The following is a 24,715-nucleotide window of genomic DNA, read 5'->3' on the forward strand; positions in this document are numbered from 1 at the left end:
TAAGTATATATACAATATGTATACATATATTAGATATATATAATATATAAATACATATATTTTTATACACATACATATTATATATATATATATATATATATATATATATATATATATATAATTTAACAATTCTCACTATAATTACAAGCTTAGTGCGTGCTATTTTGGCCCCTATCAAGTTCTCCAGCAGGTGAAAAAAGTGGTTTACATACTATCACTTCCACCAGAATCTAAAATTCATCCAATGTTCCATGTATCACAATTTGAGGGATAGACCAGTGCCAAGATTACTCCGGCCCTTCCCTTCAACAGCTGAGCATTATGAAAGAAAATCTTACAAGTTGCTTGGGCTTAGGATGTAAGGGAAAATAGGCATGTGTCCCAGATACTTACACAATGGAAGAACCAAGAAGTTGAAGATACAACTTGGATTGGTTATACTGAATTCATACAAGTTTATCTCAATTTCAACCTTGAGGTCAAGGACTGAATTAAGGGAAGGGGAATTGTTAGTAGCACTTGACTAAGACTTGCATTGGCAGTTAAAATTGGTTCAAAGCAATGGAATTTAGGAGGTTGGTAGTTAGGAAGTGTTCTCTTTCTTTAATTTCTGTTATGGGGCTGATTCATCATGTCCTGTGGGAGAACACCTTTGCCGTAAATGCGTATAAACGAAACCTAAGGAGAGAAATAAAGTGTCTAGGCTGTTGCTGATTCAATCCCTTTTCAATTCTTTCTTCTTGCAGGTTTTGGAGCCCCTCGAAGTGTTCCTCCCGTCTTGTAATGTGGCTGCTCGTGCTCTGAGACCAGCAAACGAGCCTCTCTTGGATAGAATCGATGGTCAACCACACAGTGTTCAAAAAATCAACATGCAATGCTTTCTTGAGTCATAAAATCATGTTTTCTCGTCAAGAAAAACACTATTGAAAAGTTGAAAAGCCGATTCCTACTATTTACCCGCAGAATACATGGGCATATTCTGTGAGCATCTTACCAAAGCCAAAAAGATTCAAGTTTGACAAAAAAAAAACACGATTCCGAAGCCGATCCCTGCTATTAACCCGTAAAATCCATAGGCATAATCGATGAGCACATTGCCAAGCCAAAACGAGCAAGTTACAAGCAACTTGCCTCGTTTATCAGACAGCCAAGCAACTTATCAGCCTACATAAACCCGAAATTTGTGCCCTGTAGAAGGGCAGGTAAAAAGGAAGCCAAGCAACAACATGGTGAGATGTCTCTGCATCCTCTGCTTCATCCTCCTCCTTCCACTAACGTCATCATCATCATTCCATGGTGGTGGTGGTGCCCTTCTTCTCAAGCCCAAGCCTGATCCTGCTAACGCCGCTGCCACCGCCCGCTGGCTCGCCTCCGAGAACGTTTGGGGTGTCTTAAGGTCTCTCTCTCTCTCTGGGATGAGTTTAGTGGTTTTGTTTTGCTGGTCCTTTCATGGATTGTTTGTCGAATTGAATCGGAAAACGATGGAATCTAAGTTAGCATATCCAAGAGTTTGATTTTGACGATGTGGGTAGTGATGAAAATGAGAAATAGAAATGGAAAAGGCAAAAAATTTGCGACTTCTTTCACCTGTTACCAATTTTTTGTGATGGTTGTGCTGTGTTTTTTGTTTTTCACCATGTTGGTCTTCATATACTTGGTTCATTCCTCTCATTTCTGTCAATTGGTGGATGAATTTGTCTCTGTTACATACAGCCTATTGCGTCGGGACTTGAGAAGATAGAAGCATTTAGTCTTTGATAATATCTTTAGGAATAGCTCCAGGCCTCTTCACAAAGAAGTTGCTGCATTTAGCTAATTATATCCATTGTAGTAATTGGCCCCTAGCTTGAACCGAAATTTGTGAAACTGTGCAACTGGACATGGTTGTGTCATGTTCACTAAGTTGGCTCTCTCTGCTGATCTCAATATGAGGCTGAGATGCGACACCAAGAGGTTTAGAAGACAGTGAAATTCATGCAGCTTTGGGTTAGGATGTGCCATGAATCTGAAGTTTTGAGTATATTTTGCTTTTTGAAAAATAAGGGAGATAATGCATAATGGCCATCCAGGAATTCGATGGTTTTTCTATGGTTCGATCTTCAAGAGAATTCCGTTTTAGCTACCATTCACTCTTCAATATGCGTTGCTGTTAAAATCGCTTGTCAGGATGCATGCAAGCAAGGAACACGATCATCATGGGAGCGTGAATGTGGTAGTTGTGTCACCATGGATTTCAGTCGCGGTGATTCGTTGGTTCTTTGACTTGGGGATCAACTTTCTGCAACTGATTCCTTGGTGTGTTCTTGCAAAGTAGTAGTACACTAGCATTATGCTCCAGTGTGTGTGTGTGTGTGTGTGTGTGTGTGTGTGTGTGTGTGTGTGTGTGTGTGTGTGTGTGTGTTGGTTTCATGTAGTTCTGACTTTGTATTCTGTGCTGCTTGTCTATAATCATTACATCTGCAAGCTTTGCCCCTAGACCGAACAGCAGTGAGAAGAGATCCAGTTTGAAAAAAAGAAAAACATGAATATAGGTGTTTGTCTTCTCTTGTTAAGCTTTTTCCATCAGCCACTGTTGTCTAGAAACATTTCTCCTTGGTAGACCACTTCAACTGTTTTTGTGGTAATAACATAAGCCTTTACCCTAATTCTTTTTCATCTCCACTGGAGTAGGATGTCAAATAGGTCGAATTTTGTAGACTTAGGTGGTGTAATTGCAATTAGATTTGGAAATTGTGTTGCCGTGACTTTATTTATGCCATTGTCGAGTGCCGCCAATCCCATTGTTGCTTTCATTATCACCAGTTGAAGGATTTGAAGATCCTTCCTTCAGCCGACTTATAAAGGTCCTACTAGTTTATTCTTAAAAACTCATGAACCCAAATCTGTGAGTAGAGCCTCTTTTGATTTTTCCACCATCAATTCCACCTAAAACATCCTTCTGTCAGGCAGTACAAGTCTAATGCAATATTTTCTGAAATTGGGTCTTCGGATGAAGTTTAGCCTGTTTATCGCTTCCTGCTCAACCAATTGAGGCATCAGTATGAAACTGGTGAAGTTCATCTACATGAACTTCGTCAGATTGCCCCATTGTGGAATGGTGTCAAAGAGCAGATTCATACTCTAGAAATGCTGGTTTATGTAGATGTCACATGTTAGTGTTTTATCTGAAATGATGAACCACACTTTGGGTCTATTGAGCTTTTCAAAGATTTCATGAGTATGTTATGCTCCAACATTCCTCTCAAAACTCCGTCACTAGTTTCTGTCTCTGTGATCTCGTAAGCTTGACATCCATGATTATCACCTGCCACAAGCTGTGCATGCTCATTCTGAAATAATTTGATAATGTTTTGGAAGCAAAGTGGGGGTCTAATTGAAGCAGGAAAAAGATGGGTAGCCTCCTAGTGCATGTGCTAATCATAACAATACTATCTTTTGTTTGACTGTCTACGTATTACAGATGCTGCTAGTGAGAGGGAAAGAGGAGATGATAATATGATTTTCTCTTCTTTTTTAGGCTACATAAGTAAATTCAGATAAGGGAGATGTCAACCCCTTCCTCCTTATGTAGGCTATACCAACATCTTGGGAGCCATAAAATATTTGTGCTGTCTATACTTTTGTAGTTCTTGACTCACTGTTACAGTTGTCACAATATTATTTGTTCATACTTCATAATAAAATGCACAAATTGATTTGCTTGAAAGCATGATATAACATCTAATTTCACTCTCCAAGACTTGCTTAAAAAATATGCGTGTGGTTGTTGATTGGCTTGTTAATCTCTTTAAACTTTATACAACTGTCTTCTTACACTTTTCAATAGGTGCCCAGGAGGCACAGGAAAAAAAAGTTGGTGCATATGATGTTGCTATTATTTTTTAAATAGCCAGTTTCTTGGAGAATAATAACAATTATAAGTACCAGTTTTCTGTAAAGACCAACTTCTAGTATTATGATGTTCTGTTATTTATATTGAAAGATTATGCTTGATATAGCAACACTCCTGGTGATTCCTTTCTCTGTTTATCAGCTAAGAGTATTTATATTCTTGAGATGCTATCAGATGCTTGTGATAACTATACTTGGGTGGCAGATTTTGTTGCTGATCTTTCTTGATTTTTTTTTATTGCGCAGCACCATCTCAAATGAGCTAGGAGGGGCTCCATTTGGGTATGCTTCTTCAACTGTTGGCTGTTTATCTTGATTTATACACTTTTTCATGATAGTTCTTTCTCAAATTAACTCGAGATCATTAATTGTTTTCAAGTAGCTTTGTGAAATGATAATCCAAAAAACATGCAGAAATGTAGTTTCATTTAGTGATGGATTACCTGGGGACGGCCATGGAATCCCTTATTTCTACTTGACAACCCTTGATCCTACTGCACAGCATGCACTGAAGGATGCACGATCTTCATTTACGATCAGTGAATTCCCTCTTGGAACATGTGGCCGGAAAGATCCGGAGAACCCTACTTGTTCAAAACTTACTCTAACCGGAAAGGTATGCATGTAACTGCATGTAATGTTGATCGAATTTCTTTCAGCCAGTGAATATGTGCATCATATTTGATCTCATGAGCACAAACTATGATAAATTAACCTAAAATATGCTTATCCTTTTCAGCATAGAGTGCCTTGTGATCTTATTTACTTCAGTAAATTATTGGTATCTAAAGGTGGAGCCTTGGCTGACGAGTTCAAGTTCATACCTTGGGTGTAGCACCCCGAAATTTTAACCCAAAAACACTTCAAATTTTTTTTTTGAAATCAATTCTTTATTGTAAGAAACGAAGATACAACAAAATCTTCATTTGGTTAACAATCCCGAGCGGATTACAAGTACGCAACCAAAACTAAACCATAACATGCATCTATTAATTTAAAATCGGCATCCACAAGTTTATAAATCAGAGTTTAAACAACCCACATAATAATAGGTATCCCCTTTGCTCTTCCTACGACATCCCGCCATCGCTCCAGCATGTCTACCTGTGTAGTTATAACTGTAATAAAGCTATGTCACATGGGTGCAGGTGTGGGTGCCATTGCGAGGATGCGACACTTTAAAAAACCTTGGGTGCGAGGGTGCGGGAGGCCAAAAATATAAAAAATTATATATATATATATATATATATATATATATATATATATATATTTTGAAGTTTTAACAGTTAACACCAGTAACACTAATGAAATAAAAAACAATTATCATAATATCATTCATCATGCATGCAATAAATCAAATTAACAATCTACAATTCTATACTACATCATAAAAACTAACACCACAATTAAATAAACTTAAGTATATTATAGAAACAATCAAATAAGTAAAGCAGAAAAAAATTAAATTACATACCAAAAGTATATCCTACAATGCATATGACGATGAAGTAATGGATCTTAATAATTTTCTGCTCCATCATCAAATGCATCATAAGAAGGAAGACTGGGCTCAGATAAATCCATGTTTGCAATGTTGAAGACTCTTCTGGGTTTATATCCCAAAATTTGGATGTTCCTTGTCTGCATTACAAACCCAATTTGAAAATGTTAAATACAATACAAGTATATTTAAATGAAAAACTAAGAAATAGTCAAATAATTAAGAGAGCAAATTACTTCCTGTATTCATCATTGGTTCGTGAAAGTAGTCGAAGATTTGAATGAACATATACTAAATCCTCTGCATGCTTGCTAGTGAGCTTGTTTTTCTTCATGTTATGAATTTGAGAATATGTGCTCCAATTTCTTTCACAACAAGATGAACTAGTAGGCTGGGAGAGCAATCTCAATGCAAGATGTTGAAGAAGAGGTGTTTCTGATCCAAATGTTGACCACCATGTGATAGGATCTATATTATCCTTCTCTCGCGCGAGTAATGCATGTCCATATAATCTCGAAGATGCAAATTTTTCAAACTCTTGTGTGACTTGATTTAGAATATGTGCTTCTGGATAAATTCTTGTCATACACATATTTCTGTCTTGATAGCTCTGGGTCTAAATTTGAAGGGACGCGGCCAATACCACCTTCTCGCCACTTTTTAAGCTGTCAAAATTGAACAGCATTACAAAGCATAAGTAGAGGAGAATATATATATATATATTTATATAGCTCAGCCCAGTCGACTAGGCCTGCCACCCAGTCCAGCCGAGTGGGTCTCTAGGCTCTTCTTTGAATTTTCTATATTGCCTTTGGAGTAAAAAAAAACTACTTACATACACGGAGAAAATGAGAAGGGTACGTAACTTTATCATTTGAAAGCATTAGTCACTTAATTCAAATTAACATACATTTAACCTAAGCTAATGGTCAATGGTAAGAGTGTCAACTCTAGCTTTGTATTGGCTATTCCATTGCTTTGCATTCACTGCAGATGACACAGGTCTCTTATAAGGGTTTGGCACATAGAGTATTCAGACAACAGAGGATTCAAATGGTCATTCAAGAAATCTTATATCCCAAAACAGACAATGCGTTTTGTAAAGGTTACCAGCATCACAAAGACCTTTGGTCACAACCCCCCCACAGGGATGCATTTAAGGAATATCATACTCATTACAGGAAGCACGATATGATGCTTGGCAGATACATGACATAATCATCTCATCTTGATATATGTTAACCAAGAGAAGTAAAATCTTGAACAATATTTGAAGCAAAACCATGTAGAACATCTGGGGGGTTTCCATACTGTCAGTAAACCATAAATAAATAAAAACCATACATTTGACCCTATGGTCTGGGCCTAACAGCCCAGGTATAGACCCCAGTTTGGGCCTGTGTGCATTATCAATTCATAACAACGAATAACAAAAATTATTATCTTAACCCCTTATTTTCTATTTTTTTTTTGTTTACACCCAGCCGACTGGGTCGGCTGAGGTTCCAGCAGGCCCAGTCGACTAGGGTTCCAATCAGACCCAGTCGATCCTAGTCGGCTGGGTTCGTGGTTTTCCTACCCCAGGGGAGTCCATCCAAAACCCACAAAATCGAACCTGAGTTCGATTTCTCACCCATTTTCACAAGAGGGGACCTGTACCTCTTACGGTGGTTTTTCGGTGGCCGGAGACGGTCGTCGCAGAGGGGTGCAAACTGGTGACGCTCCTCCCAACTGCCGTGAAAGGAGATGCTCGAGGGGCCCTTGACGCCTACGGATGGCCGGAGATTCTCCAGTAATGGGGCTCCTTCCTCCGGCGTGCGCACACCGAGAGAGAGAGAGAGAGAGAGAGAGAGAGAGAGAGAGAGAGAGAGAGAGAATGGAGAAATAGAACCTACTCGGGACCCTTTTTTAAGGGGAAGGCCCGGCAAAATCGGCGCCCCCTTCCCTCCTGCGGCTGCGCTTCAACCCCCCCCCCCCTCCCATTCTTTCATGCGACTTCGGTTAGGGTTCTCTCTCAGAACCCTAACCCCCCTCCCCCCCTTTCTTCTTTTGCTCCAGACTTATCGAGCAACCCTTATCGGGTTGCCTCTTTTTTTTCTTATAAGCTTGTTACACAGGGCGCGGCTCGGGTCCGGACCCGAGACCTGTAAACTGACCTCAAACGACATGGATCCATAAGTTGGATCCAAATAGATCCAACTATGGATCCTTGGATTAACTTTATAATTAAAATTTTATTCATTTATTATTATTATTATTATTATTAAATCATGGTTGATATCCTTTATACCTTTATACCTGATTACCCCTTTATGGGTCCTAGATCTGAAATGTGGATCTAGGCCCAATTTGCATATTTTGAAATATTTTGTAATATAAACAAAAATTTGTTAGTGAAAACTTACAGTTTTTACACTCATTATTTGAATGCCTATTATTATTACCTATGTCACATGGGTGCGGGTGCGACACGGGTGCGGCACGATTTTAATATATATATATATAAAAGTGCAAAGACAGCACAGTCACAGTCTGTGACTGTACACAGCACTGCACAACACAGTCCACTGTGCAACGCCCCCAAGATTTTTTTTTTTAATTCTGTAGCCCAGAATTTAAAAAAAATCCAAAAAATGGACCAAAATGACCCTGGGTGCGTTGACCGCACCCAGGGTCAGGTTGACCGAGTCTGAGCCGCACCCATGTCGGTGCGTGTCGACGCGGGTGCGTCGACCTTGGAGCTGAGTCCGTGTGACATAGATTATTATTATCTTCATTATCATTTAAAGTATTATCATCGTTATCATTTAAAGTATTATCATCGTTATCATTCAAAGAATCATCACAATAAGTCAACTCTTCTTTAGGTAAGAGATCAAATAGAAACATATAATCTACTTGTTCTCCTTAGTTTTCTCAAACCCATTTTAATTTTCCAAAAAAGTTACATCTTTAGAAACATATAGTTTGTTACTTTTAGAATCAAAACATCTATATCCTTTTTTATTTTCTCTATAACCCATGAATACAAATTCAATGGCTTTTGGAGACAATTTATCTATTTTATGTAAGAGTACAAAACACTTACAACCAAAAATTCGCAACCGCTTGAAATCGGGTGTTCTTTCAAATAATTTTTTATATGGAGATACATTTTTTTAAAGATGATGAGGTCATTCTATTTATCAAATAAGTTGATGTTAGAGTGGCCTCGACCCAAAAACTTTTTTGGAATATCTTTAGAAATAAGTAGTCATAGTGATTTTTATAATAAGCCTATGTTTTCTTTTGGCTAATCCATTTTGTTGGAAAGTTCTAGAAGATGACTTTTGTTGACAAATTTCATTTGTTTTAAAAAATTTTAAAACTCATTTGATAAGTATTCATCACCCGAGTTGGATCTAAGAATAGAAATGTTGCTTTGAAATTTATTTTTAACAAACATATGAAATTTTTCAAAGAAAGAAAATACATTGGATTTGAAGTTAAGGAAGTAGATCCACACATATCTAGTGAAATCATCAATAAAAGTAACATAATATGAATATCCTCCTTTTGCTATGACCGGAGAAGGTCCCCTAACATCTGAATGCACTAATTCAAATGGTCTTTTAGAGACAAAAGTTTTATTAGGAAAAGTGATGGATTCCATTTTTTCAAAGATGCAATCTTTGCAAATTAAATATTTTTCATTATAAAATTTTTCTCCAAAGGAAAGAAGATACATCTTTGAGTAGCTTTGATGTCCAAGTCTTTTATGCCAAGTTTCAATATTCTTATATTGGACATAATTATAAATTTTTTTTGGAGAAAGTAGTATTCCCTCACGAGCTTTTCACCTTGTTTGCAATTGTGTACCTTGTCTTTGAGATCCCATTTGTATGTCACATCCTTTTGGGTATGCATTTGTCTAACATATTCCCAAGCCTCATTGAGTCTTTTAAATTCAAGAATGTTGGAGCAAGGTTCCTCATGCATACTACCCATAAAGAGGGAAAGGACCTTGGCATGTCCTACTTTTCATTCTTTGTAGGCTTTTTTATAGTTAATCATAGCCTTTTCCTTTTCAATTCCTTTAAGGTTTTTTTCTTTTGATCCACCATGTTGAGGACCAGAACGCACAAACCCACTGACGAACACACACATAATCGAAGAACAAAAATAATCTCAGAACAAGAAAATAAAGAAACACAGAGATTTACGTGGTTCCGACTTAAGCTGATTGCTTAATCGTACTCCACGGGGTGCTGGGATGTTTTCACTATGATGAAAGCCAAAAAATTACAATAAGTGGCAACCCTAATTTGCTTTTATATCCCAAGCAAATTAATTACATCACAGACCCCCCCAAAAACGCGTTGCTCGCATTTTTTTTCTTTTCGTGTACACAGTAGTTCGGACCAGTCTCACGTTTGTCCGGACCAGAGTCATAAAGTCTAATCGGTCTTCACACTTAACAATCTCCCACTTGAAGATTGATTCAGACATCCCGCCAATCATCAATCATGAACAACTGTCACCAACAGTCATCAACACCACCAGCACCCAGCCTCCCACTCAAGCTTGGAGACTCACAGAAGTTGAACAGGACTTCAGCTTCTCCACAGTAACCACCTTCGTAAACATGTCTGTCGGATTATCTCTAGTGTGAATCTTTTCCAAAGTAAACTGACCATCCTCTAACAAAGAGCGAATAAAGTGATACTTTATGTTGATATGCTTGGTCCTCGAATGAAAGGCTGCGTTCTTTGCCAAATGTATCACACTTTGACTATCGCTGAACAATCTGCAATTATCCTGTTCCTTACCCAACTCTTTCATGAAGCTCCTCAACCATATCATCTCTTTGCACGCCTCCGTGGCTGCAACATACTCCGCCTCTGTTGTGGAAATAGTTACTAATTTTTTTAGTCGCGAAACCCAACTAACTGCTGCACTCCCCAAAGTAAAAACATACCCAGTAGTGCTCTTTCTGCTGTCAATGTCCCCAGCTAAGTCTGAATCCTCAAATCCTTGCAAACAAATATCAGACCCCCCAAAATACAAAGCCAAATCAGAAGTACCTCTCAGATACCGCAAAATCCACTTGACCGCCTCCCAATGCTCCTTGCCCAGATTTGCCATGAACCTGCTCACAACTCCCACTGCATGAGCAATGTCTGGCCTTGTGCTAACCATAGCATACATCAGGCTGCCTACCGCGAGGCATACAGAACTTTGGCATATAGTTCTTCTCTTCATCAGTTACTGCCCCTTTTTCCTTCGAAAGCTTGAAGTGACTCGCCAACGATGTGCTAACAAGCTTAGCACATTCCATGTTGAATATTTTGAGCACCTTTTCAACATATTCTTCCTATGACAGCTTCAACTTTCGGTTCACCCTGTCCCTACTGATTCGCATCCCAAGGATTTTCTTTGCAGAACCCAAATCCTTCATTGCAAACTCCCTGGACAGTTGTGCTTTGAGATTAGCAATCTCATCCATGCTTGAACCTGCAACAAAGCATATCATCTACATACAATAAAAGTATGAGATAAGATTTACCACGTTTCTTAAAATAACAACAGTGATCCCCATGACATCTACTAAACCCCGTTACTGCCATAAAAGTATCAAACTTTTTATACCACTGCCTAGGTGCCTGTTTCAACCCATACAGACTCTTCGAAGCTTGCAAACCTGATCCTCCTTGCCTTTCAGAACATAACCTTCTGGCTGATGCATGTAAATATCCTGCTCCAAATCCCTATGAAGGAATGCAGTTTTTACATCTAACTGCTCTAAGTGTAAATTCTCAACAACCGCAATATTAAGAACACATCTGATAGTAGAAATCTTCACAACAGGAGAAAATATTTCAGTGCAGTCAATACCTGGTTTCTGCTCAAAACTCTTCACTACCAACCTCGCCTTGTAACATTTACTTCCATCAGATTCTTCTTTAAGCTTGTATACCATTTATTGTGCAAAGCTCTCTTCCCCTTGGGCAATTGAACTGAATCCCAAGTCTGGTTTGATGAGAGAGAATCCATCTCATCATCCATCGCATGCTCCCACTCCTCTCTAGTATCCACATGCAATGGTTCCTCAAAACATTCTGGTTCACCACTATCAGTCAACAACAAATAGTTTAAAGCCGGAGAATAACGCGTTGTAGGTTTAATTGTACGAGTGGACCTCCTGAGAGGAGGAGTCTGTGGATCTGCCTGTGGAGTAGGTTGTGTATTAATATCCTGAGGTTGTAAAACTTTCCTGTTAGGGATCCCCTCAAACTCTACAAAGTCTAAATTTTCATTTGCCTCCTCGGGTTGATTTTGTCTATTTTTATACAGAACAGACTCATTAAATACCACATCCATACTCCTACGTGTTTTTCGGTTTTCAAAATCATACAGCCTATACCCATAGCTATCAGTCTCATAGCCTATGAACACGCACTTTCGAGACTTAGCGTCAAGTTTATTCCTTTCACTTGATTCAATATGCATATATGCCATGCAACCAAAGACTCGTAAATGCGATAAATTTACCTCTTTACCTGACCAAGCCTCCTTTGGCAATCCATGATTCAAAGGAACTGAAGGCCCCCTGTTGATTAAATACACCATTGTATTCACTGCGTCAGCCCAGAATTGCTTAGGTAACCCAGCATGTAACCTCATGCTCCTTGCACGCTCTAGGATCGTCTTATTCATGCGCTCAGCGACTCCATTCTGTCTTGGCTTCTTTGAGATCGTTTTCAACCTTTGAATCTCATTCGCAACACTGTAAGCCTCAAACTTACCATCACAATATTCGTCGCCATTATCAGACTTTAAACACTTCAATTTTTTTTTTGTTTCATTCTCAACTAATGCTTTCCAATTCTTGAAAACACCAAACACATCAGATTTATGCTTGAAAAAATAAACCTATAATTTTCTAGTAGCGTTGTCAATGAAAGTGACAAAATAACGTGAGCCACCAAGAGAAGATACCTGAGATGGGCCCCACACATCTGTATGAACCAGCTCCAACTTTTCTGATTTTAGAGTTCTTGCCACCTTTGTAAAGCTAACCTTTTTTTGTTTCCCGAAGATGCAATCCTCACAGAAGTCCAAGTCCAGCGGCTTACAACCCGACAATTTTCCCTTCGACAACATTACTTTCATCCCTTTTTCACTCATGTGACCCAACCTATGATGCCACGTGGTACAATCAACCACTGATGCTGCCATTGCGATGCTACTGTAATTACCTGAAGATACATATAAGGTTCCTTGCTTTTACCTCGAGCCACAACCAGGGCCTCTTTGCTCATCTTCCAAGCATCTGCTGTAAATGATGTGACTACTCCACCCTCTGACAACTGACCCACTAAAATAAGATTCCTTGTTAGATTAGGCACATGTCTAATATTCTTCAATTTCAGTATTGTCCCGTCTGTCTGAGTTATCTGCACATCCTTTTTTCCAACTATGTTGCAGGCTTCATCATCACCCAAATAGACCTTTTCAAAATTTCCCTGCACATAGTTCTGTAACACATCCATGCGTGGAGTAGCATGGAATAAGGCTCCCGAGTCTACAATCCAAGACTCATTGCGAGAATCCAACGAAAAAATTAGGGCTTCATTATTCGACTCATCGGTAACATTGACGATGTTCTTACTTCCCTGATTATTCCCGTTCTGCTGTTTTTTCAGTGGTGCTTTACAGTCTCGCTTCCAGTGCCCCATCTGACCACAATTCCAACAACCTTCAGGTTTCGGATCTCTAAAACGAGATTTACTCCTATTTCTACTCCTGGAATTTCTTCTTCCCTTACCCTTGTTGCCTCCCCTATTCATAGACCTGCCTCTTTCCTCTGTGCTTAGTGCTGAACCCGAAGCAACATCCTCACCTGATGCTTTTCTCCTAATATCAACCCAGTAACATCCTCCAATTTAATTTTCGCAGACCCGGAGGAATTACTCACTGCCGCGACAAGTCCATTCCAACTTTCTGACAAACTCGATAATAGGACAAGATCTCTAATCTCATCATCAAAATTAATGCCCACGGATTCTAACTGATTCGTGACCGTATTAAATTCATTAAGATGTTCAGCAACAATAGAGTTTTTAGGCATCTTTAGGTTAAACAATTTTTTCATCAGATATACCTTGTTCACCGCAGAAGGTTTCTCGTACATCTTTTCTAGGGCAATATTTGACGCAATCGACGGCGCGAGGCTCAGTCACACAATCCTCAAAGCCTTGCGATCCAAAATATCCCAATCTTCTTGTTTTACGCTATCTGGCTTCTTTCCGCTGATCGACTGATATAGATCCTTCTGATACAAAATATCCTTCATCTGCATCTTCCAGAAAGCGTAGTTTGTACCATTGAACTTCTCGATCTTGTATTTGTCTTCAGCCATTGTGTTAACCCTAGACCTCTGAACCAAGCTCTGATACCAGTTGTTGAGGACCAGAGCGCATAAACCCACTGATGAACACACACACAATCGAAGAACAAACCAAGAACAAAAATAATCTCAGAACAAGAAAATAAAGAAACACAGAGATTTACGTGGTTCTGACTTAAGTTGATTGCTTAATCGTACTCCACGGGGTGCTGGGATGTTTTCACTATGATGAAAGCCAAAAAATTACAATAAGAGGCAACCCTAATTTGCTTTTATATCCCAAGCAAATTAATTACATCGCAGACCCCCCCAAAAAACGAGTTGCTCGCAATTTTTTTTTCTTTTCGCGTACACAGTAGTCTGGACCAGTCTCACGTTAGTCCGGACCAGGGTCATAAAGTTTAATCGATCTTCACACTTAACACACCATCGGTTCCAACAACCAATTATGTGAGAATTTGTTGTGATTTCAATGTGGATCCATCAACAAAATGCCATAAGTCTTTACCCATGAGGATCTTTTTTACCACCACAGCCCACATGTTGTAGTTCTTCCCATCAAATTTGATGGGAACAAACGTTACAATTTCTTTATCGGTCATAGTGGAGACAAAAATGAGAAGAGGAGAAGAAAGTGAAGCAAGATTGTTGAAGAAGTTTGATGGTGCACTCCCAAAGGCAACGAACCCGCGAACCAATGCTTCACCAATCCCACAAATCTCCTCTTCAAGCTTTTGCCCAAGAGCACCAAGGGCTTTGATACCATGTAATGAAACAACAAGTGCACAAATACAATGCCACAATGTGGCTATAAAGGTGCACATTCACGAGAACAAGAGGTACTAATGGGCAAATACAAAGACCCACTAAGGGCTAATCACATAAAATCTCAAAAGAGAGCAAGAACATAAAAAATAATAAGGATTTTATTGAACAATGCTTGGCAACAAGCATAAATAATACAAGAGAGGGAGTGCCTTTATATAGGCACTCCCATGCATAAATGGGTTGGCCCAACTAACTATTGGGCCAGCCCCCAACGACTAGATCTCTAGTCGTTGGCGCCGGTCCAACAACTAGTTGGACCAGCTCCCAATCAGATGTCAGCTGCAGTTGTAGCCTGTTAGCTATCAGAATCAAAATAAAACGTAAAAAATGAAAAAAGAAATTGTGTCAATCCCTAGTGGACCAACTCTTATTACAACATGAAATGATTGAAATACCCTTGATGGGTATTTCAATTTATATACATAGTGAACTATATATATACAAAATATAAATGACATATACGCAATACATTTTAACAATATAGAGAGAGAAAAGAGAGGAAGATATAGAATAAAGAGGAGAGAAAAAGTCCTCTCTAGCCATTGGACTAGAAATCTAGTTGTTGGGCTTAGTTCCCAACACAAATCTAGCTATTAGGCTGAGTTCCCAACCAGTGTTGTATCGTACGATACAGTGCAATATGTGTCGTTACTTTTGGGTTTTGCGATATGATACACTTGTATCACAATACGAGTGTGTATTGTACTCGTATCAGATGTATCGTACGATACACTCCTGACACACCTTTGGCACACTTTAAAAAGGTCAAAAATTATTTTTTTTCATTTTGGGTTTTAAATACCTTTCGAGGTCTGACTTTTCTATTTGTCTAGAGGCCATTGAAAGTACATTTTCACCTTTTTTTCACCCAAAGAAGTGGGTTAAGGTAAAAAAAATGCATTTCCACCATTTTTTCACTCAAGAAAATGGGTTAAGTTAAAAAATCTTTATTATGAATAAAATTACAAAGATATTCTCCAAATTTTTTTTGCCTCGGGGGTCGCTGCCCCCTACAATCCCTCACCAATTTACCGCAAAGTTGGATCCACGAAAATTAAAGATTTATATCAAGATAGAAATCAGGCTCCACACTCCTCTAACAAAGATGGCATCAGATGATCCAGCATGACAATGGGGCACTCAAGTAATGAGTGAAAACTGATTGAAAAATCAAGTGCAACTATTACCATAATATTTTTGTTTATGTAATATGAAAGTATGAGTCTTGTAACATGTTCTTAATTGCAAGATATTTAATATTTTGTATTGTTTTTGTAAGATAATTGATGTTTGACGATGTCTTATGCAGCTCAAGAGACATAAATGTTTCATATGCAATTTTATGGTTGTATTTTGTATAATTCATCATTGTTTTATGTGATATGAATTTTTTAGAATTTTTTGCTATTTTTTCTGATTTTTTTTATTGTTCTTGATTTTTTTTGGATTTTTTATTAAAAAATCATGATATGTCTACGATACCATACAGTATGGTGTTACTTTGGGTCCGACCGATACATGTAACAATACGATACTTACAACTTTGTTCCCAACAACTAGACTGTTGGGCTGAGTTCCCAACACAAATCTAGCTGTTGGACTGAGTTCCCAACAACTATAATATATATATATATATATATATATATATATATATATATATATATAAATATTGTAAATAAATATATTATATACATACAAAAGGATAAAGTAATATTAACAATGACACCCTTCTTGAAGTACCCATGTTATATAGGTATGGGAACACAAAATTTCAGTAGATGGAATGATGTGGAAAGTCGGTGATGAAGATAGTTGAGGGCCTTTAGCATCTGCTGGATGAAATCATGGAGTTTGATAAGGGAAATAGCTGACTTTTGTTAATGTAGTTATGTGCAGATTGTTTTCCAAATCTATTATCACTATGCAATATCTTGATAACCTTTATTTTCTATGGCTTACCAGCTTATGTTGCTCGATTCAATCTCTAAAGAAGCAGAATTTGCACGACAAGCTTTGTTTGCCAAGCACAGTGAAATGAAAAGTAAGTAGTTTTAATTTATTGACATAACACCCCTAAAAGAATGCCTTGCTGAAAGTAGCTTCTTTACATTTCCTTAATTTTGTTCCGATCAGCATGGCCTGCGGGTCACAACTTCCAGGTCTTCACACTGGAGATTGAAGATTTATTTCTGATCGACTGGTTTGGTGGCCCAAAACCTTTATCTTTGGCTGACTACTTAAACCCAAAAGTGTAAGTATCACACCTTGATGTTTAGGCTATCCAATCTAGATAATTAATGTACTTCGTAATCAGTCAATGTTTACTCTTTAAATGTTTACTCTCTTATACCCTTACAGTTTTTAATGTACCACATGCTAAATTGGCATCTACCTAAATTTTAGGAACTAGAACTTCTATACATGAGGAATTGAATTTCCTCAACTTGGGAATTAGAGTTTCAATGCTTAATAACCAAAAATTCTGGTATTGGAATCCTTTTTCCTGAAAATGGAATCTCAGCCATAGGAATCCATAGGAATCAAGATTCACATGGATCGGAATCGTGAACCCCTTGTTAGAGAATCACAACTGCCATGTATAGGAAGCGTGACTCGGGACTGCTTCTGGTTCCTGCTTCCTGTGAATCATAATTTCAACTTATAATAGCGCTTCTGGCTACTATGATTCGAACCAAGAATGTGGACTCTTTTAATTCCAAGTCTAAGCTGATACTTTCTCACATCTTTTTCTTTTGTTATATTTTGCTTGCAAATTTGACATAATGTGATTGCTGCAGGGACCAACATCCTGCAGTGTCAAAGTTGCAAGTGTGATATACATCAGGCCTTCTATGTTATGCAGAACTTCATAATCTGGTGTTAATTTGTTTATTCGTGATTATTGTGACAATAATCATCCTTCTATCGTTGGATGATCCATGTAATTGTCTATAAAAATGGCATGTTTGAAACTTGGATTTGCATTTGTGATTCTAATGCTATAAATGATAGTTTGAATACTATCTTCAGCGCAAAAGATTTTGACTTTTGTGAGCTTACATGGACCACTTCATAATTGTCATCCACGAGAAACTTGAATCCTACTCGGTTCTGAAAAGCTTGTCGCCTGATCCAATGGCTTCTTGTCTGAGTGACTACTATAACTGTCCATGGGTTTGAGGGTCGTTAGGACTTCAATGTTAGGTTGCCCAAGAGCCGAGCTGAGCCCGAGTGCAGCGAAACTCTAAATCCCATGTTTTGAGGAATAGATATGATCTGGATCCACCTTGCACTACTATGTGTTCATTTGAAGGTCCAAGGACACACTGATAGTTCAAAAAGGCAGATTGACTAGATCTTTTGATCTCGGATCTCATTCAAAACACACTTTACCTTAAGGGCACATTTGGAAGCGAGAAAATGGTAAGAAAATGCAAGAAATAAAGAAAAAAATGACAGCTTTTTCAACTGTTGCAAATGATAGAAAATCTTTGACAAAAAAAGGTCTAAAATGTCTTATTTTTTATAAGAAAAATTTCTCCACTTTGGGGGAGTGGAGGAATTTTTCTTATAAAAATTCTTTTTACATTGGAGCAACCATTTATCCATCTCATTCCATGGGCTCCCACAAGAAGAGCTTTCTCCCACCCACCACCACTTTCTAAGTCTCTCCCTCTTGTCTGGTGGAACCACCTCTCTTTGAGAGGGGGCTGATCGACTCTCTTTCTCTCTTGGGGGCTGATCGACCCTTTCTCTCCCTCTCTCATTTTTCTCATGTTTTACTTGCACACAAGACAGGCTCGAGCCGAGCTTGAATACCTTGGTTACGAACTTGGCTTGGCTCAAGTTCGAGCTTGACTTATTTCAGCTCGAGTCGAGTTGATTTGTTGTAAAAAAAATTGAAATAAGCATGTAAACAACGGGAATTGAACTCAGTCCCTCACAGAATAACACATTTAACACCGTAACTTGGGTGAAGCCAACTTTTGTGATTTAAATGGAATAAAAATTGTACATGTAGTAAAACTTTTCATGACAACTGCATTAACCGAGCTTAGTCGAGTTTTAAAGCTTGATGAAGCTCGGCTCGTTTATTTACCGGATGAGTCTGAGCCGAGCTTAATCGAGTCGAGCCCGAGCTTGTTGTGCACCCCTACACACACACACACACAGAGAGAGAGAGAGAGAGAGAGAGAGAGAGAGAGAGAGAGAGAGAGAGAGAGAGAGAGAGAGAGAGATTTGGGTTGTAGCTGGTAAAACAAGCTAATCTTGAAGTGTTCAAACTTGCTCATTCTTATTGTCCCAAATCACGTTTTTATAACTGTCATAAAGATACTAAAGGACATGGATACGTGACATGGATTCACGAAATTTTTTGAAAGACACATACATATATATATATATATATAGTAGAAATTTTTTACAAAAGTAAGAACTGAGATTTTTCATGTTTTTTTTGTTTTTTTTCTTAAATTTTACCATAAAAATCTAAATGTTTGGTTTTATAGGGACCGACTTTCGAATAGACCGATTATGATGCATAAAAATCAATGGCTTAAAATTATAAATATTTGAGCATCCAAAAATCACATTTTTCATTGAAAAATATGTCCGACAGTTGACTCCTAGCATAAGGACTGTTCGAATGCATCTGCAGGGGCAAATTTACAAGAAAAACATCAAAAATATATAGTTCGTACTTCGATAAATATGATTCAAACATTATTCCTATCAAATGAACTATGTCGAATACATCTATGAACTTTGATTGAAAAGATATAACTTACACATGGTTTCTACAACGCAGAAGTAGGTGCACCCCGAGTACAATAGCATCTCTCTCTCTCTCTCTCTCTCTCTCTCTCTCTCTCTCTCTCTCTCTCTCTCTCTCTCTCTATATATATATATATATATATATATATATATATAGGCAGCACCTGCTCCCACCTAGTAAAACTGTTGTTTTTTTTTTAAGTTCTTGAGTTGTTTTGTTGATCAGACCGTATTGATGTGATCTGCGTACATTTTTAAGTAGAAAACGAGCTTTGGATCATGTGATTGTCATGATTGTATAGGTTTTTCAAGACCTTACAAAATCAACATTCCACAATGTACCAAAGTTTCATTATTTAAAAAGTCTTATTTTATGCCCAAAAACATGATTCATATCAAATAAACTATGCTCAACCCATTTATAAGCCTAATATATATATATATATATATATATATATATATATATATATATATATATATATATATATATATATATATATATATATACAAAAAATCATAAATTATGCAAAAAGTTCTAAAATTCAAATTCATTAACAAGTAACAAGTAACAATATGTTTCAAACTTCAAAGTAACTACTAACTATGCAATATCCGCCATTCATCACTAATACTATAATAAGTGAACTCGTAAGTCATAAAAGAATAACAAGTCTTTTTGGATGCTTTCTGATCAAATAGAACATATTAAAAATGCAAAACGTTGTTCTTCAATCTTCAACATCAATTTCTTCATTTCCCTTTTCCACCATCAGCTTCTTCATGGCATCCTATATTTAATAGATGCTCAGTTATTTACAAGGCTCCATGACCTTTGCCCAAATCAGAAAGCCCTATGCCAAAAAAAAAAAAATGGAACCCTAAAACTCATAAAGCCTGCAAAACAAGTTCTTCATAGATGAGTTTTTACCCCCACTTTAAAAATTTAACAAAGAAAAACAATAAAAAACACTATCAAAACGTAGGGGCTAGGGTTTGTTTCAAGCTACTCCAAAGGGGTTTGGCATCAAAGCAGGTTATACGTTCCACCCCGAACAGGGCAGTTAGCTACATCTCATGCTTGGGGGTCCCAAAGAGCACTACGTATGTAAGCATGTGTGTCTTGTATCCCCATGTTTGTCAGCATTAATTAGCGTTGGACTTTGATGCGATTGCAAAGACTTAAGTACCCTCTCCTCCATTGGTGCCAAAAAAAATGACGATACTTGAAAAGGAGTGGTTGTAAAGACTTAAGTGCCCCAAAGATGATTATTTAAGACCCAGTCTCTGCACTGCAGGATTATCTGAGAAAGAAATCTCCCCTGGAGGAGGCCATGAACATCAACCCTCTCACTCTCTCTCTCCCTTCTATTTCTGCTTCTATACACATCCAACAGAAGATCTTACATTGCTCCATCAAGCACCGGCTGACCTGCACATTGACTGTTGTGGAGCCTCATTCAGAGTTTTTACTCTTACAGGAGGAGGGTTTGGGGGTTCATCCTAGCGTGGGTAGCATCATTCAACTAAATGAGTTGTAGATCCTGATTCAGAGTTTTTACCCTTATAGGAGAGGAGTCTGGGGGCTCCTCCCAACGTGGGTAGCATAAAAAATGTCTGTTTGAACTTTTCATCGTCATTTTTTTCTTCTTCCTTCTCCGTAAAACACTGTAAAACCCTCTCTCTCTCTCTCTAGAGAAGAAATCAAGGGAGGCAAAGAGTTCCCCCTGGAGAAGGCCATGAACATCAACCATCTCACTCTCTCTCCCTTCTCTCTCTACTTCTGTGCACATCCAACAAACGATCCTACATTTCTCTATCAAACACCGACTGACCTGCACAGTGACTGTAGCATCGTTCAACTTGATGAGTTGTGGAGCTTGATTTAGAGTTTTTGCCCTTACAGGAGGGGGGTTTGGGGGATCCTTCCAACGTGGGTAGCATCATTCAACTTGAAGAGTTGTAGAGTCTGATTCAAAGTTTTTACCCATTTATGTTTTAAGGCATTTAGATCTCATGTTTGAACATCCACGCATGTGCAGTTTGCTTTCATCATGTTCAGTTGCTTTCTAGATTATACTTTGAATTCTGGTGCATTTTATATCTATCGATTTGTATGTAACCAAAGCTTATTTTAATCTGAATTTTTTACTGCAACTTCATGCATATGTATTCATGCTCTCCACCAAAAATCAAATCATTCTGAGTTTGTTTGACTCACTTTAAAAATCGAGATTCAAAACCTGTTATTTTGCACCGTCAGGATTTTAGCGGAATCAGGACCAACTTGCGGGAGTGATTTCTCCCTAACCAGAGATGATCTTTCCGATCCGTAAAAAGGGTTATTTTCTAAATTGAATCTAATTTGTTCATATCAAATTTCAGTGATTTCTATGGTGTTTTCATACCAGTTTTGGGTCGAAAACCATAACCCTGTCACCCTGTGTCATTTTAATGACTCAGATTTTGATTCATTTTGTTTAAATTTTATTTCCCTAATGGACGATCATTTTTCAATTCTGTAAAACGGGTTCTCTTTTTTTATGTGTTAAGTTTATCCTTGTAAATTTTTAGAATTTTTCATGGTCAATTTTTATTTTATTTTGATTAAATACCAGAACCTTGTATCCAAATTTTATAAATGTTCTGATTTTGGCCCCCATATCATGACTGTTGTAGCACTTCAACAAATCGCTATTTGATTGACAATATTCTTCAGCAAATCGTTGTTATGATTTTTTTAGGTCTCTAATGAGTCCCTATTATGATTTGTAGTATTTTTGGGTCTCCAACGAGCCTCATAATGATTTATAGTGTTGTCTGGTCTTTTAACTATGATTTATAATGTTTTGGGGTCTCAAACGAGCCCCACAGCAATTTGTAGTGTTTTTCGGTCTTTTAACTATGATTTATAGTATTTTCGGGTCTCTAATGAGACCCACAGCGATTTATAGTGTTGTTGGACCTCGCTATAGCGATTTGTAGTGTTTCTCGCTAAACACTGCAGCGATTTATGATACAAATCGCTATCTGAATCAGGACCAACTTGTCAGGGTCACATCTCCCTAACCAAAGATCGGATTTCAAATCCAAAAAAAGTGGTGTCTTCATTATAAAGTCTAGTTTATTTCTGGAAATTTTCAGCGATTTCTATGGTCATTTGATACCCCATTTGAATCTAAAACCAGACCCCTATCAGTCTGCCTTATTTGAGTGACATAGGTTTTTATTTCATTTTGTAAGAATCATATCTCCCCAACGGAAGATCATTTTTTAAATCCGTAAAAAGGGTTTTCTTCCTCTATGTGTCTAGTTTATATCTGGAAAGTTTTATAACTTTCTATGCTCATTTGATATTTCAAACCTGTTAAAAACCGCGACATGTTTCCAACAAGTTATAATTAACTTTCATCCACTTAGTTAAAAGGGAATAATAACATGTATCATTTTTTAACAGGTTTGAAATATCAAATAAGCATAAAAAGTTATAAAACTTTTCAGATATAAACTAGACACATAGAGAAAGAAAACCCTTTTTACGGATTTGAAAAATGATCTTCTGTTGGGTAGATATGACTCTTACAAAATGAAATAAAAACCTATGTCACTCAAATAAGGTAAACTAATAGAGGTCTGTTTTTAGATTCAAATGGGGTATCAAATTACCATAGAAATCACTGAAAATTTACAAAAATAAACTAGACTTCATAACAAAGACACCACTTTTTACGGATTTGAAATCCGATCTTTGGTTAGGGAGATATGACCCTGACAAGTTGGTCCTGATTCGGATAACGATTTGTATCACAAATCGCTGTAGTGTTTAGCGAGAAACACTACAAATCGCTATAGTGAGGTCCAACAAAACTATAAATCGTTGTAGGTCTCGTTAAAGACCCGAAAACACAATAAATCATAGTTAAAAGACCGAAAAACACTATAAATTGTTGTGGGGCTCGTTGGAGACCCCAAAGCACTATAAATCATAGTTAAAAGACCGAACAACACTATAAATCATTGTGAGGCTCGTTGGAGACCCAAAAATACTACAAATCATAGTAGGGACTCATTAGAGACCCAAAAAAATCATAACAACGATTTGCTGAAGAATATTGTTAATCAAATAGCGATTTGTTGAAGAAGTGCTACAACAGTCATGATATGGGGGCCAAAATCAGAACATTTATAAAATCTAGATACAAGATTCTGGTATTTAATCAAAATAAAATAGTAATTTACCATGAAAACTTCTGAAAATTTACAAGGATGAACTAGACACATAAACAAAGATAACCCGTTTTACAGAATTGAAAAATGATCTCCCATTAGGGAAATAAAATTCAAACAAAATAGATCAAAATCTGAGCCGTTAAAATGACACAGGGTGACAGGGTTATGGTTTTTGACCCAAAACTGGTATGAAAACACCATAGAAATCACTGAAATTTGGTATGAACAGACTAGATTCAACTTAAAAAACAACCCTTTTTACGGATTGGAAAGATCATCTTTGGTTAGGGAGAAATCACTCCCGCAAGTTGGTCCTGATTCCGCTAAAATCCTGACGGTGCAAAATAACAGGTTCTGAATCTCGATTTTTAAAGTGGGTCAAACAAACTCAGAATGATCTGATTTTTGGTGGAGAGCATGAAGATATATGCATGAAGTTTCAGTAAAAAAATCAGATTAAAATAAGCTCTGGTTACATACAAATCGATAGATCTAAAATGCACCAGAATTCAAAGTATAATCTAGAAAGCAACTGAACATGATGAAAACAAACTGCACATGCATGAATGTTCAAACATGAGATCTAAATGCCTTAAAACATGAATGGGTAAAAACTTTGAATCAGACTCTACAACTCTTCAAGTTGAATGATGTTACCCACGCTGGAAGGAACCCCCAAACCCCCCTCCTGTAAGGGCAAAAACTCTAAATCAAGCTCCACAACTCATCAAGTTGAACGATGCTACTGTCAGTGTGCAGGTCAGTCGGTGTTTGATAGAGAAATGTAGGATCGTTTGTTGGATGTGCACAGAAGTAGAGAGAGAAGGGAAACAGAGTGAGATGAGGTTTTACCCCTCTCTTATAAGGGTAAAAACTCTAAATCAGGATCTACAACTCATTTAGTTGAATGATGCTACCCACGCTGGGAGGAGCCCCGAAACCCTCCTCCTGTAAGGGTAAAAACTCTAAATCAGGCTCCACAACAGTCAATGTGCAGGTCAGTCGGTGCTTGATGGAGCAATGTAGGATCTTCTGCTGGATGTGCACAGAAGCAAAAAGAGAAGGGAGAAAGAGAGTGAGAGGGTTGATGTTCATGGCCTCCTCTA

The 24,715-nt window shown here is 37.7% G+C and overlaps 1 protein-coding gene across 1 annotated transcript; it reads left to right on the top strand.

Moving 5' to 3' along the window:
• The first annotated feature begins 741 nt into the window (after window positions 1-741).
• On the top strand, window positions 742-17,646 carry LOC149829817 (uncharacterized). The gene is made up of 6 exons (XM_090016099.1): window positions 742-1,396; window positions 4,138-4,173; window positions 4,306-4,507; window positions 16,572-16,650; window positions 16,743-16,860; window positions 17,408-17,646. The coding sequence occupies exons 1-6, from the start codon at window positions 1,227-1,229 to the stop codon at window positions 17,442-17,444; spliced, it is 642 nt and encodes a 213-aa protein (XP_089872225.1). The 5' UTR covers window positions 742-1,226; the 3' UTR covers window positions 17,445-17,646.
• Window positions 17,647-24,715: the final 7,069 nt, after the last annotated feature.

Source organism: Nuphar pumila, chromosome 8, assembly GCF_984573655.1.
Source record: "Nuphar pumila chromosome 8, dmNupPumi1.hap1.1, whole genome shotgun sequence".
NCBI classification, from domain to species: Eukaryota; Viridiplantae; Streptophyta; class Magnoliopsida; order Nymphaeales; family Nymphaeaceae; genus Nuphar; species Nuphar pumila.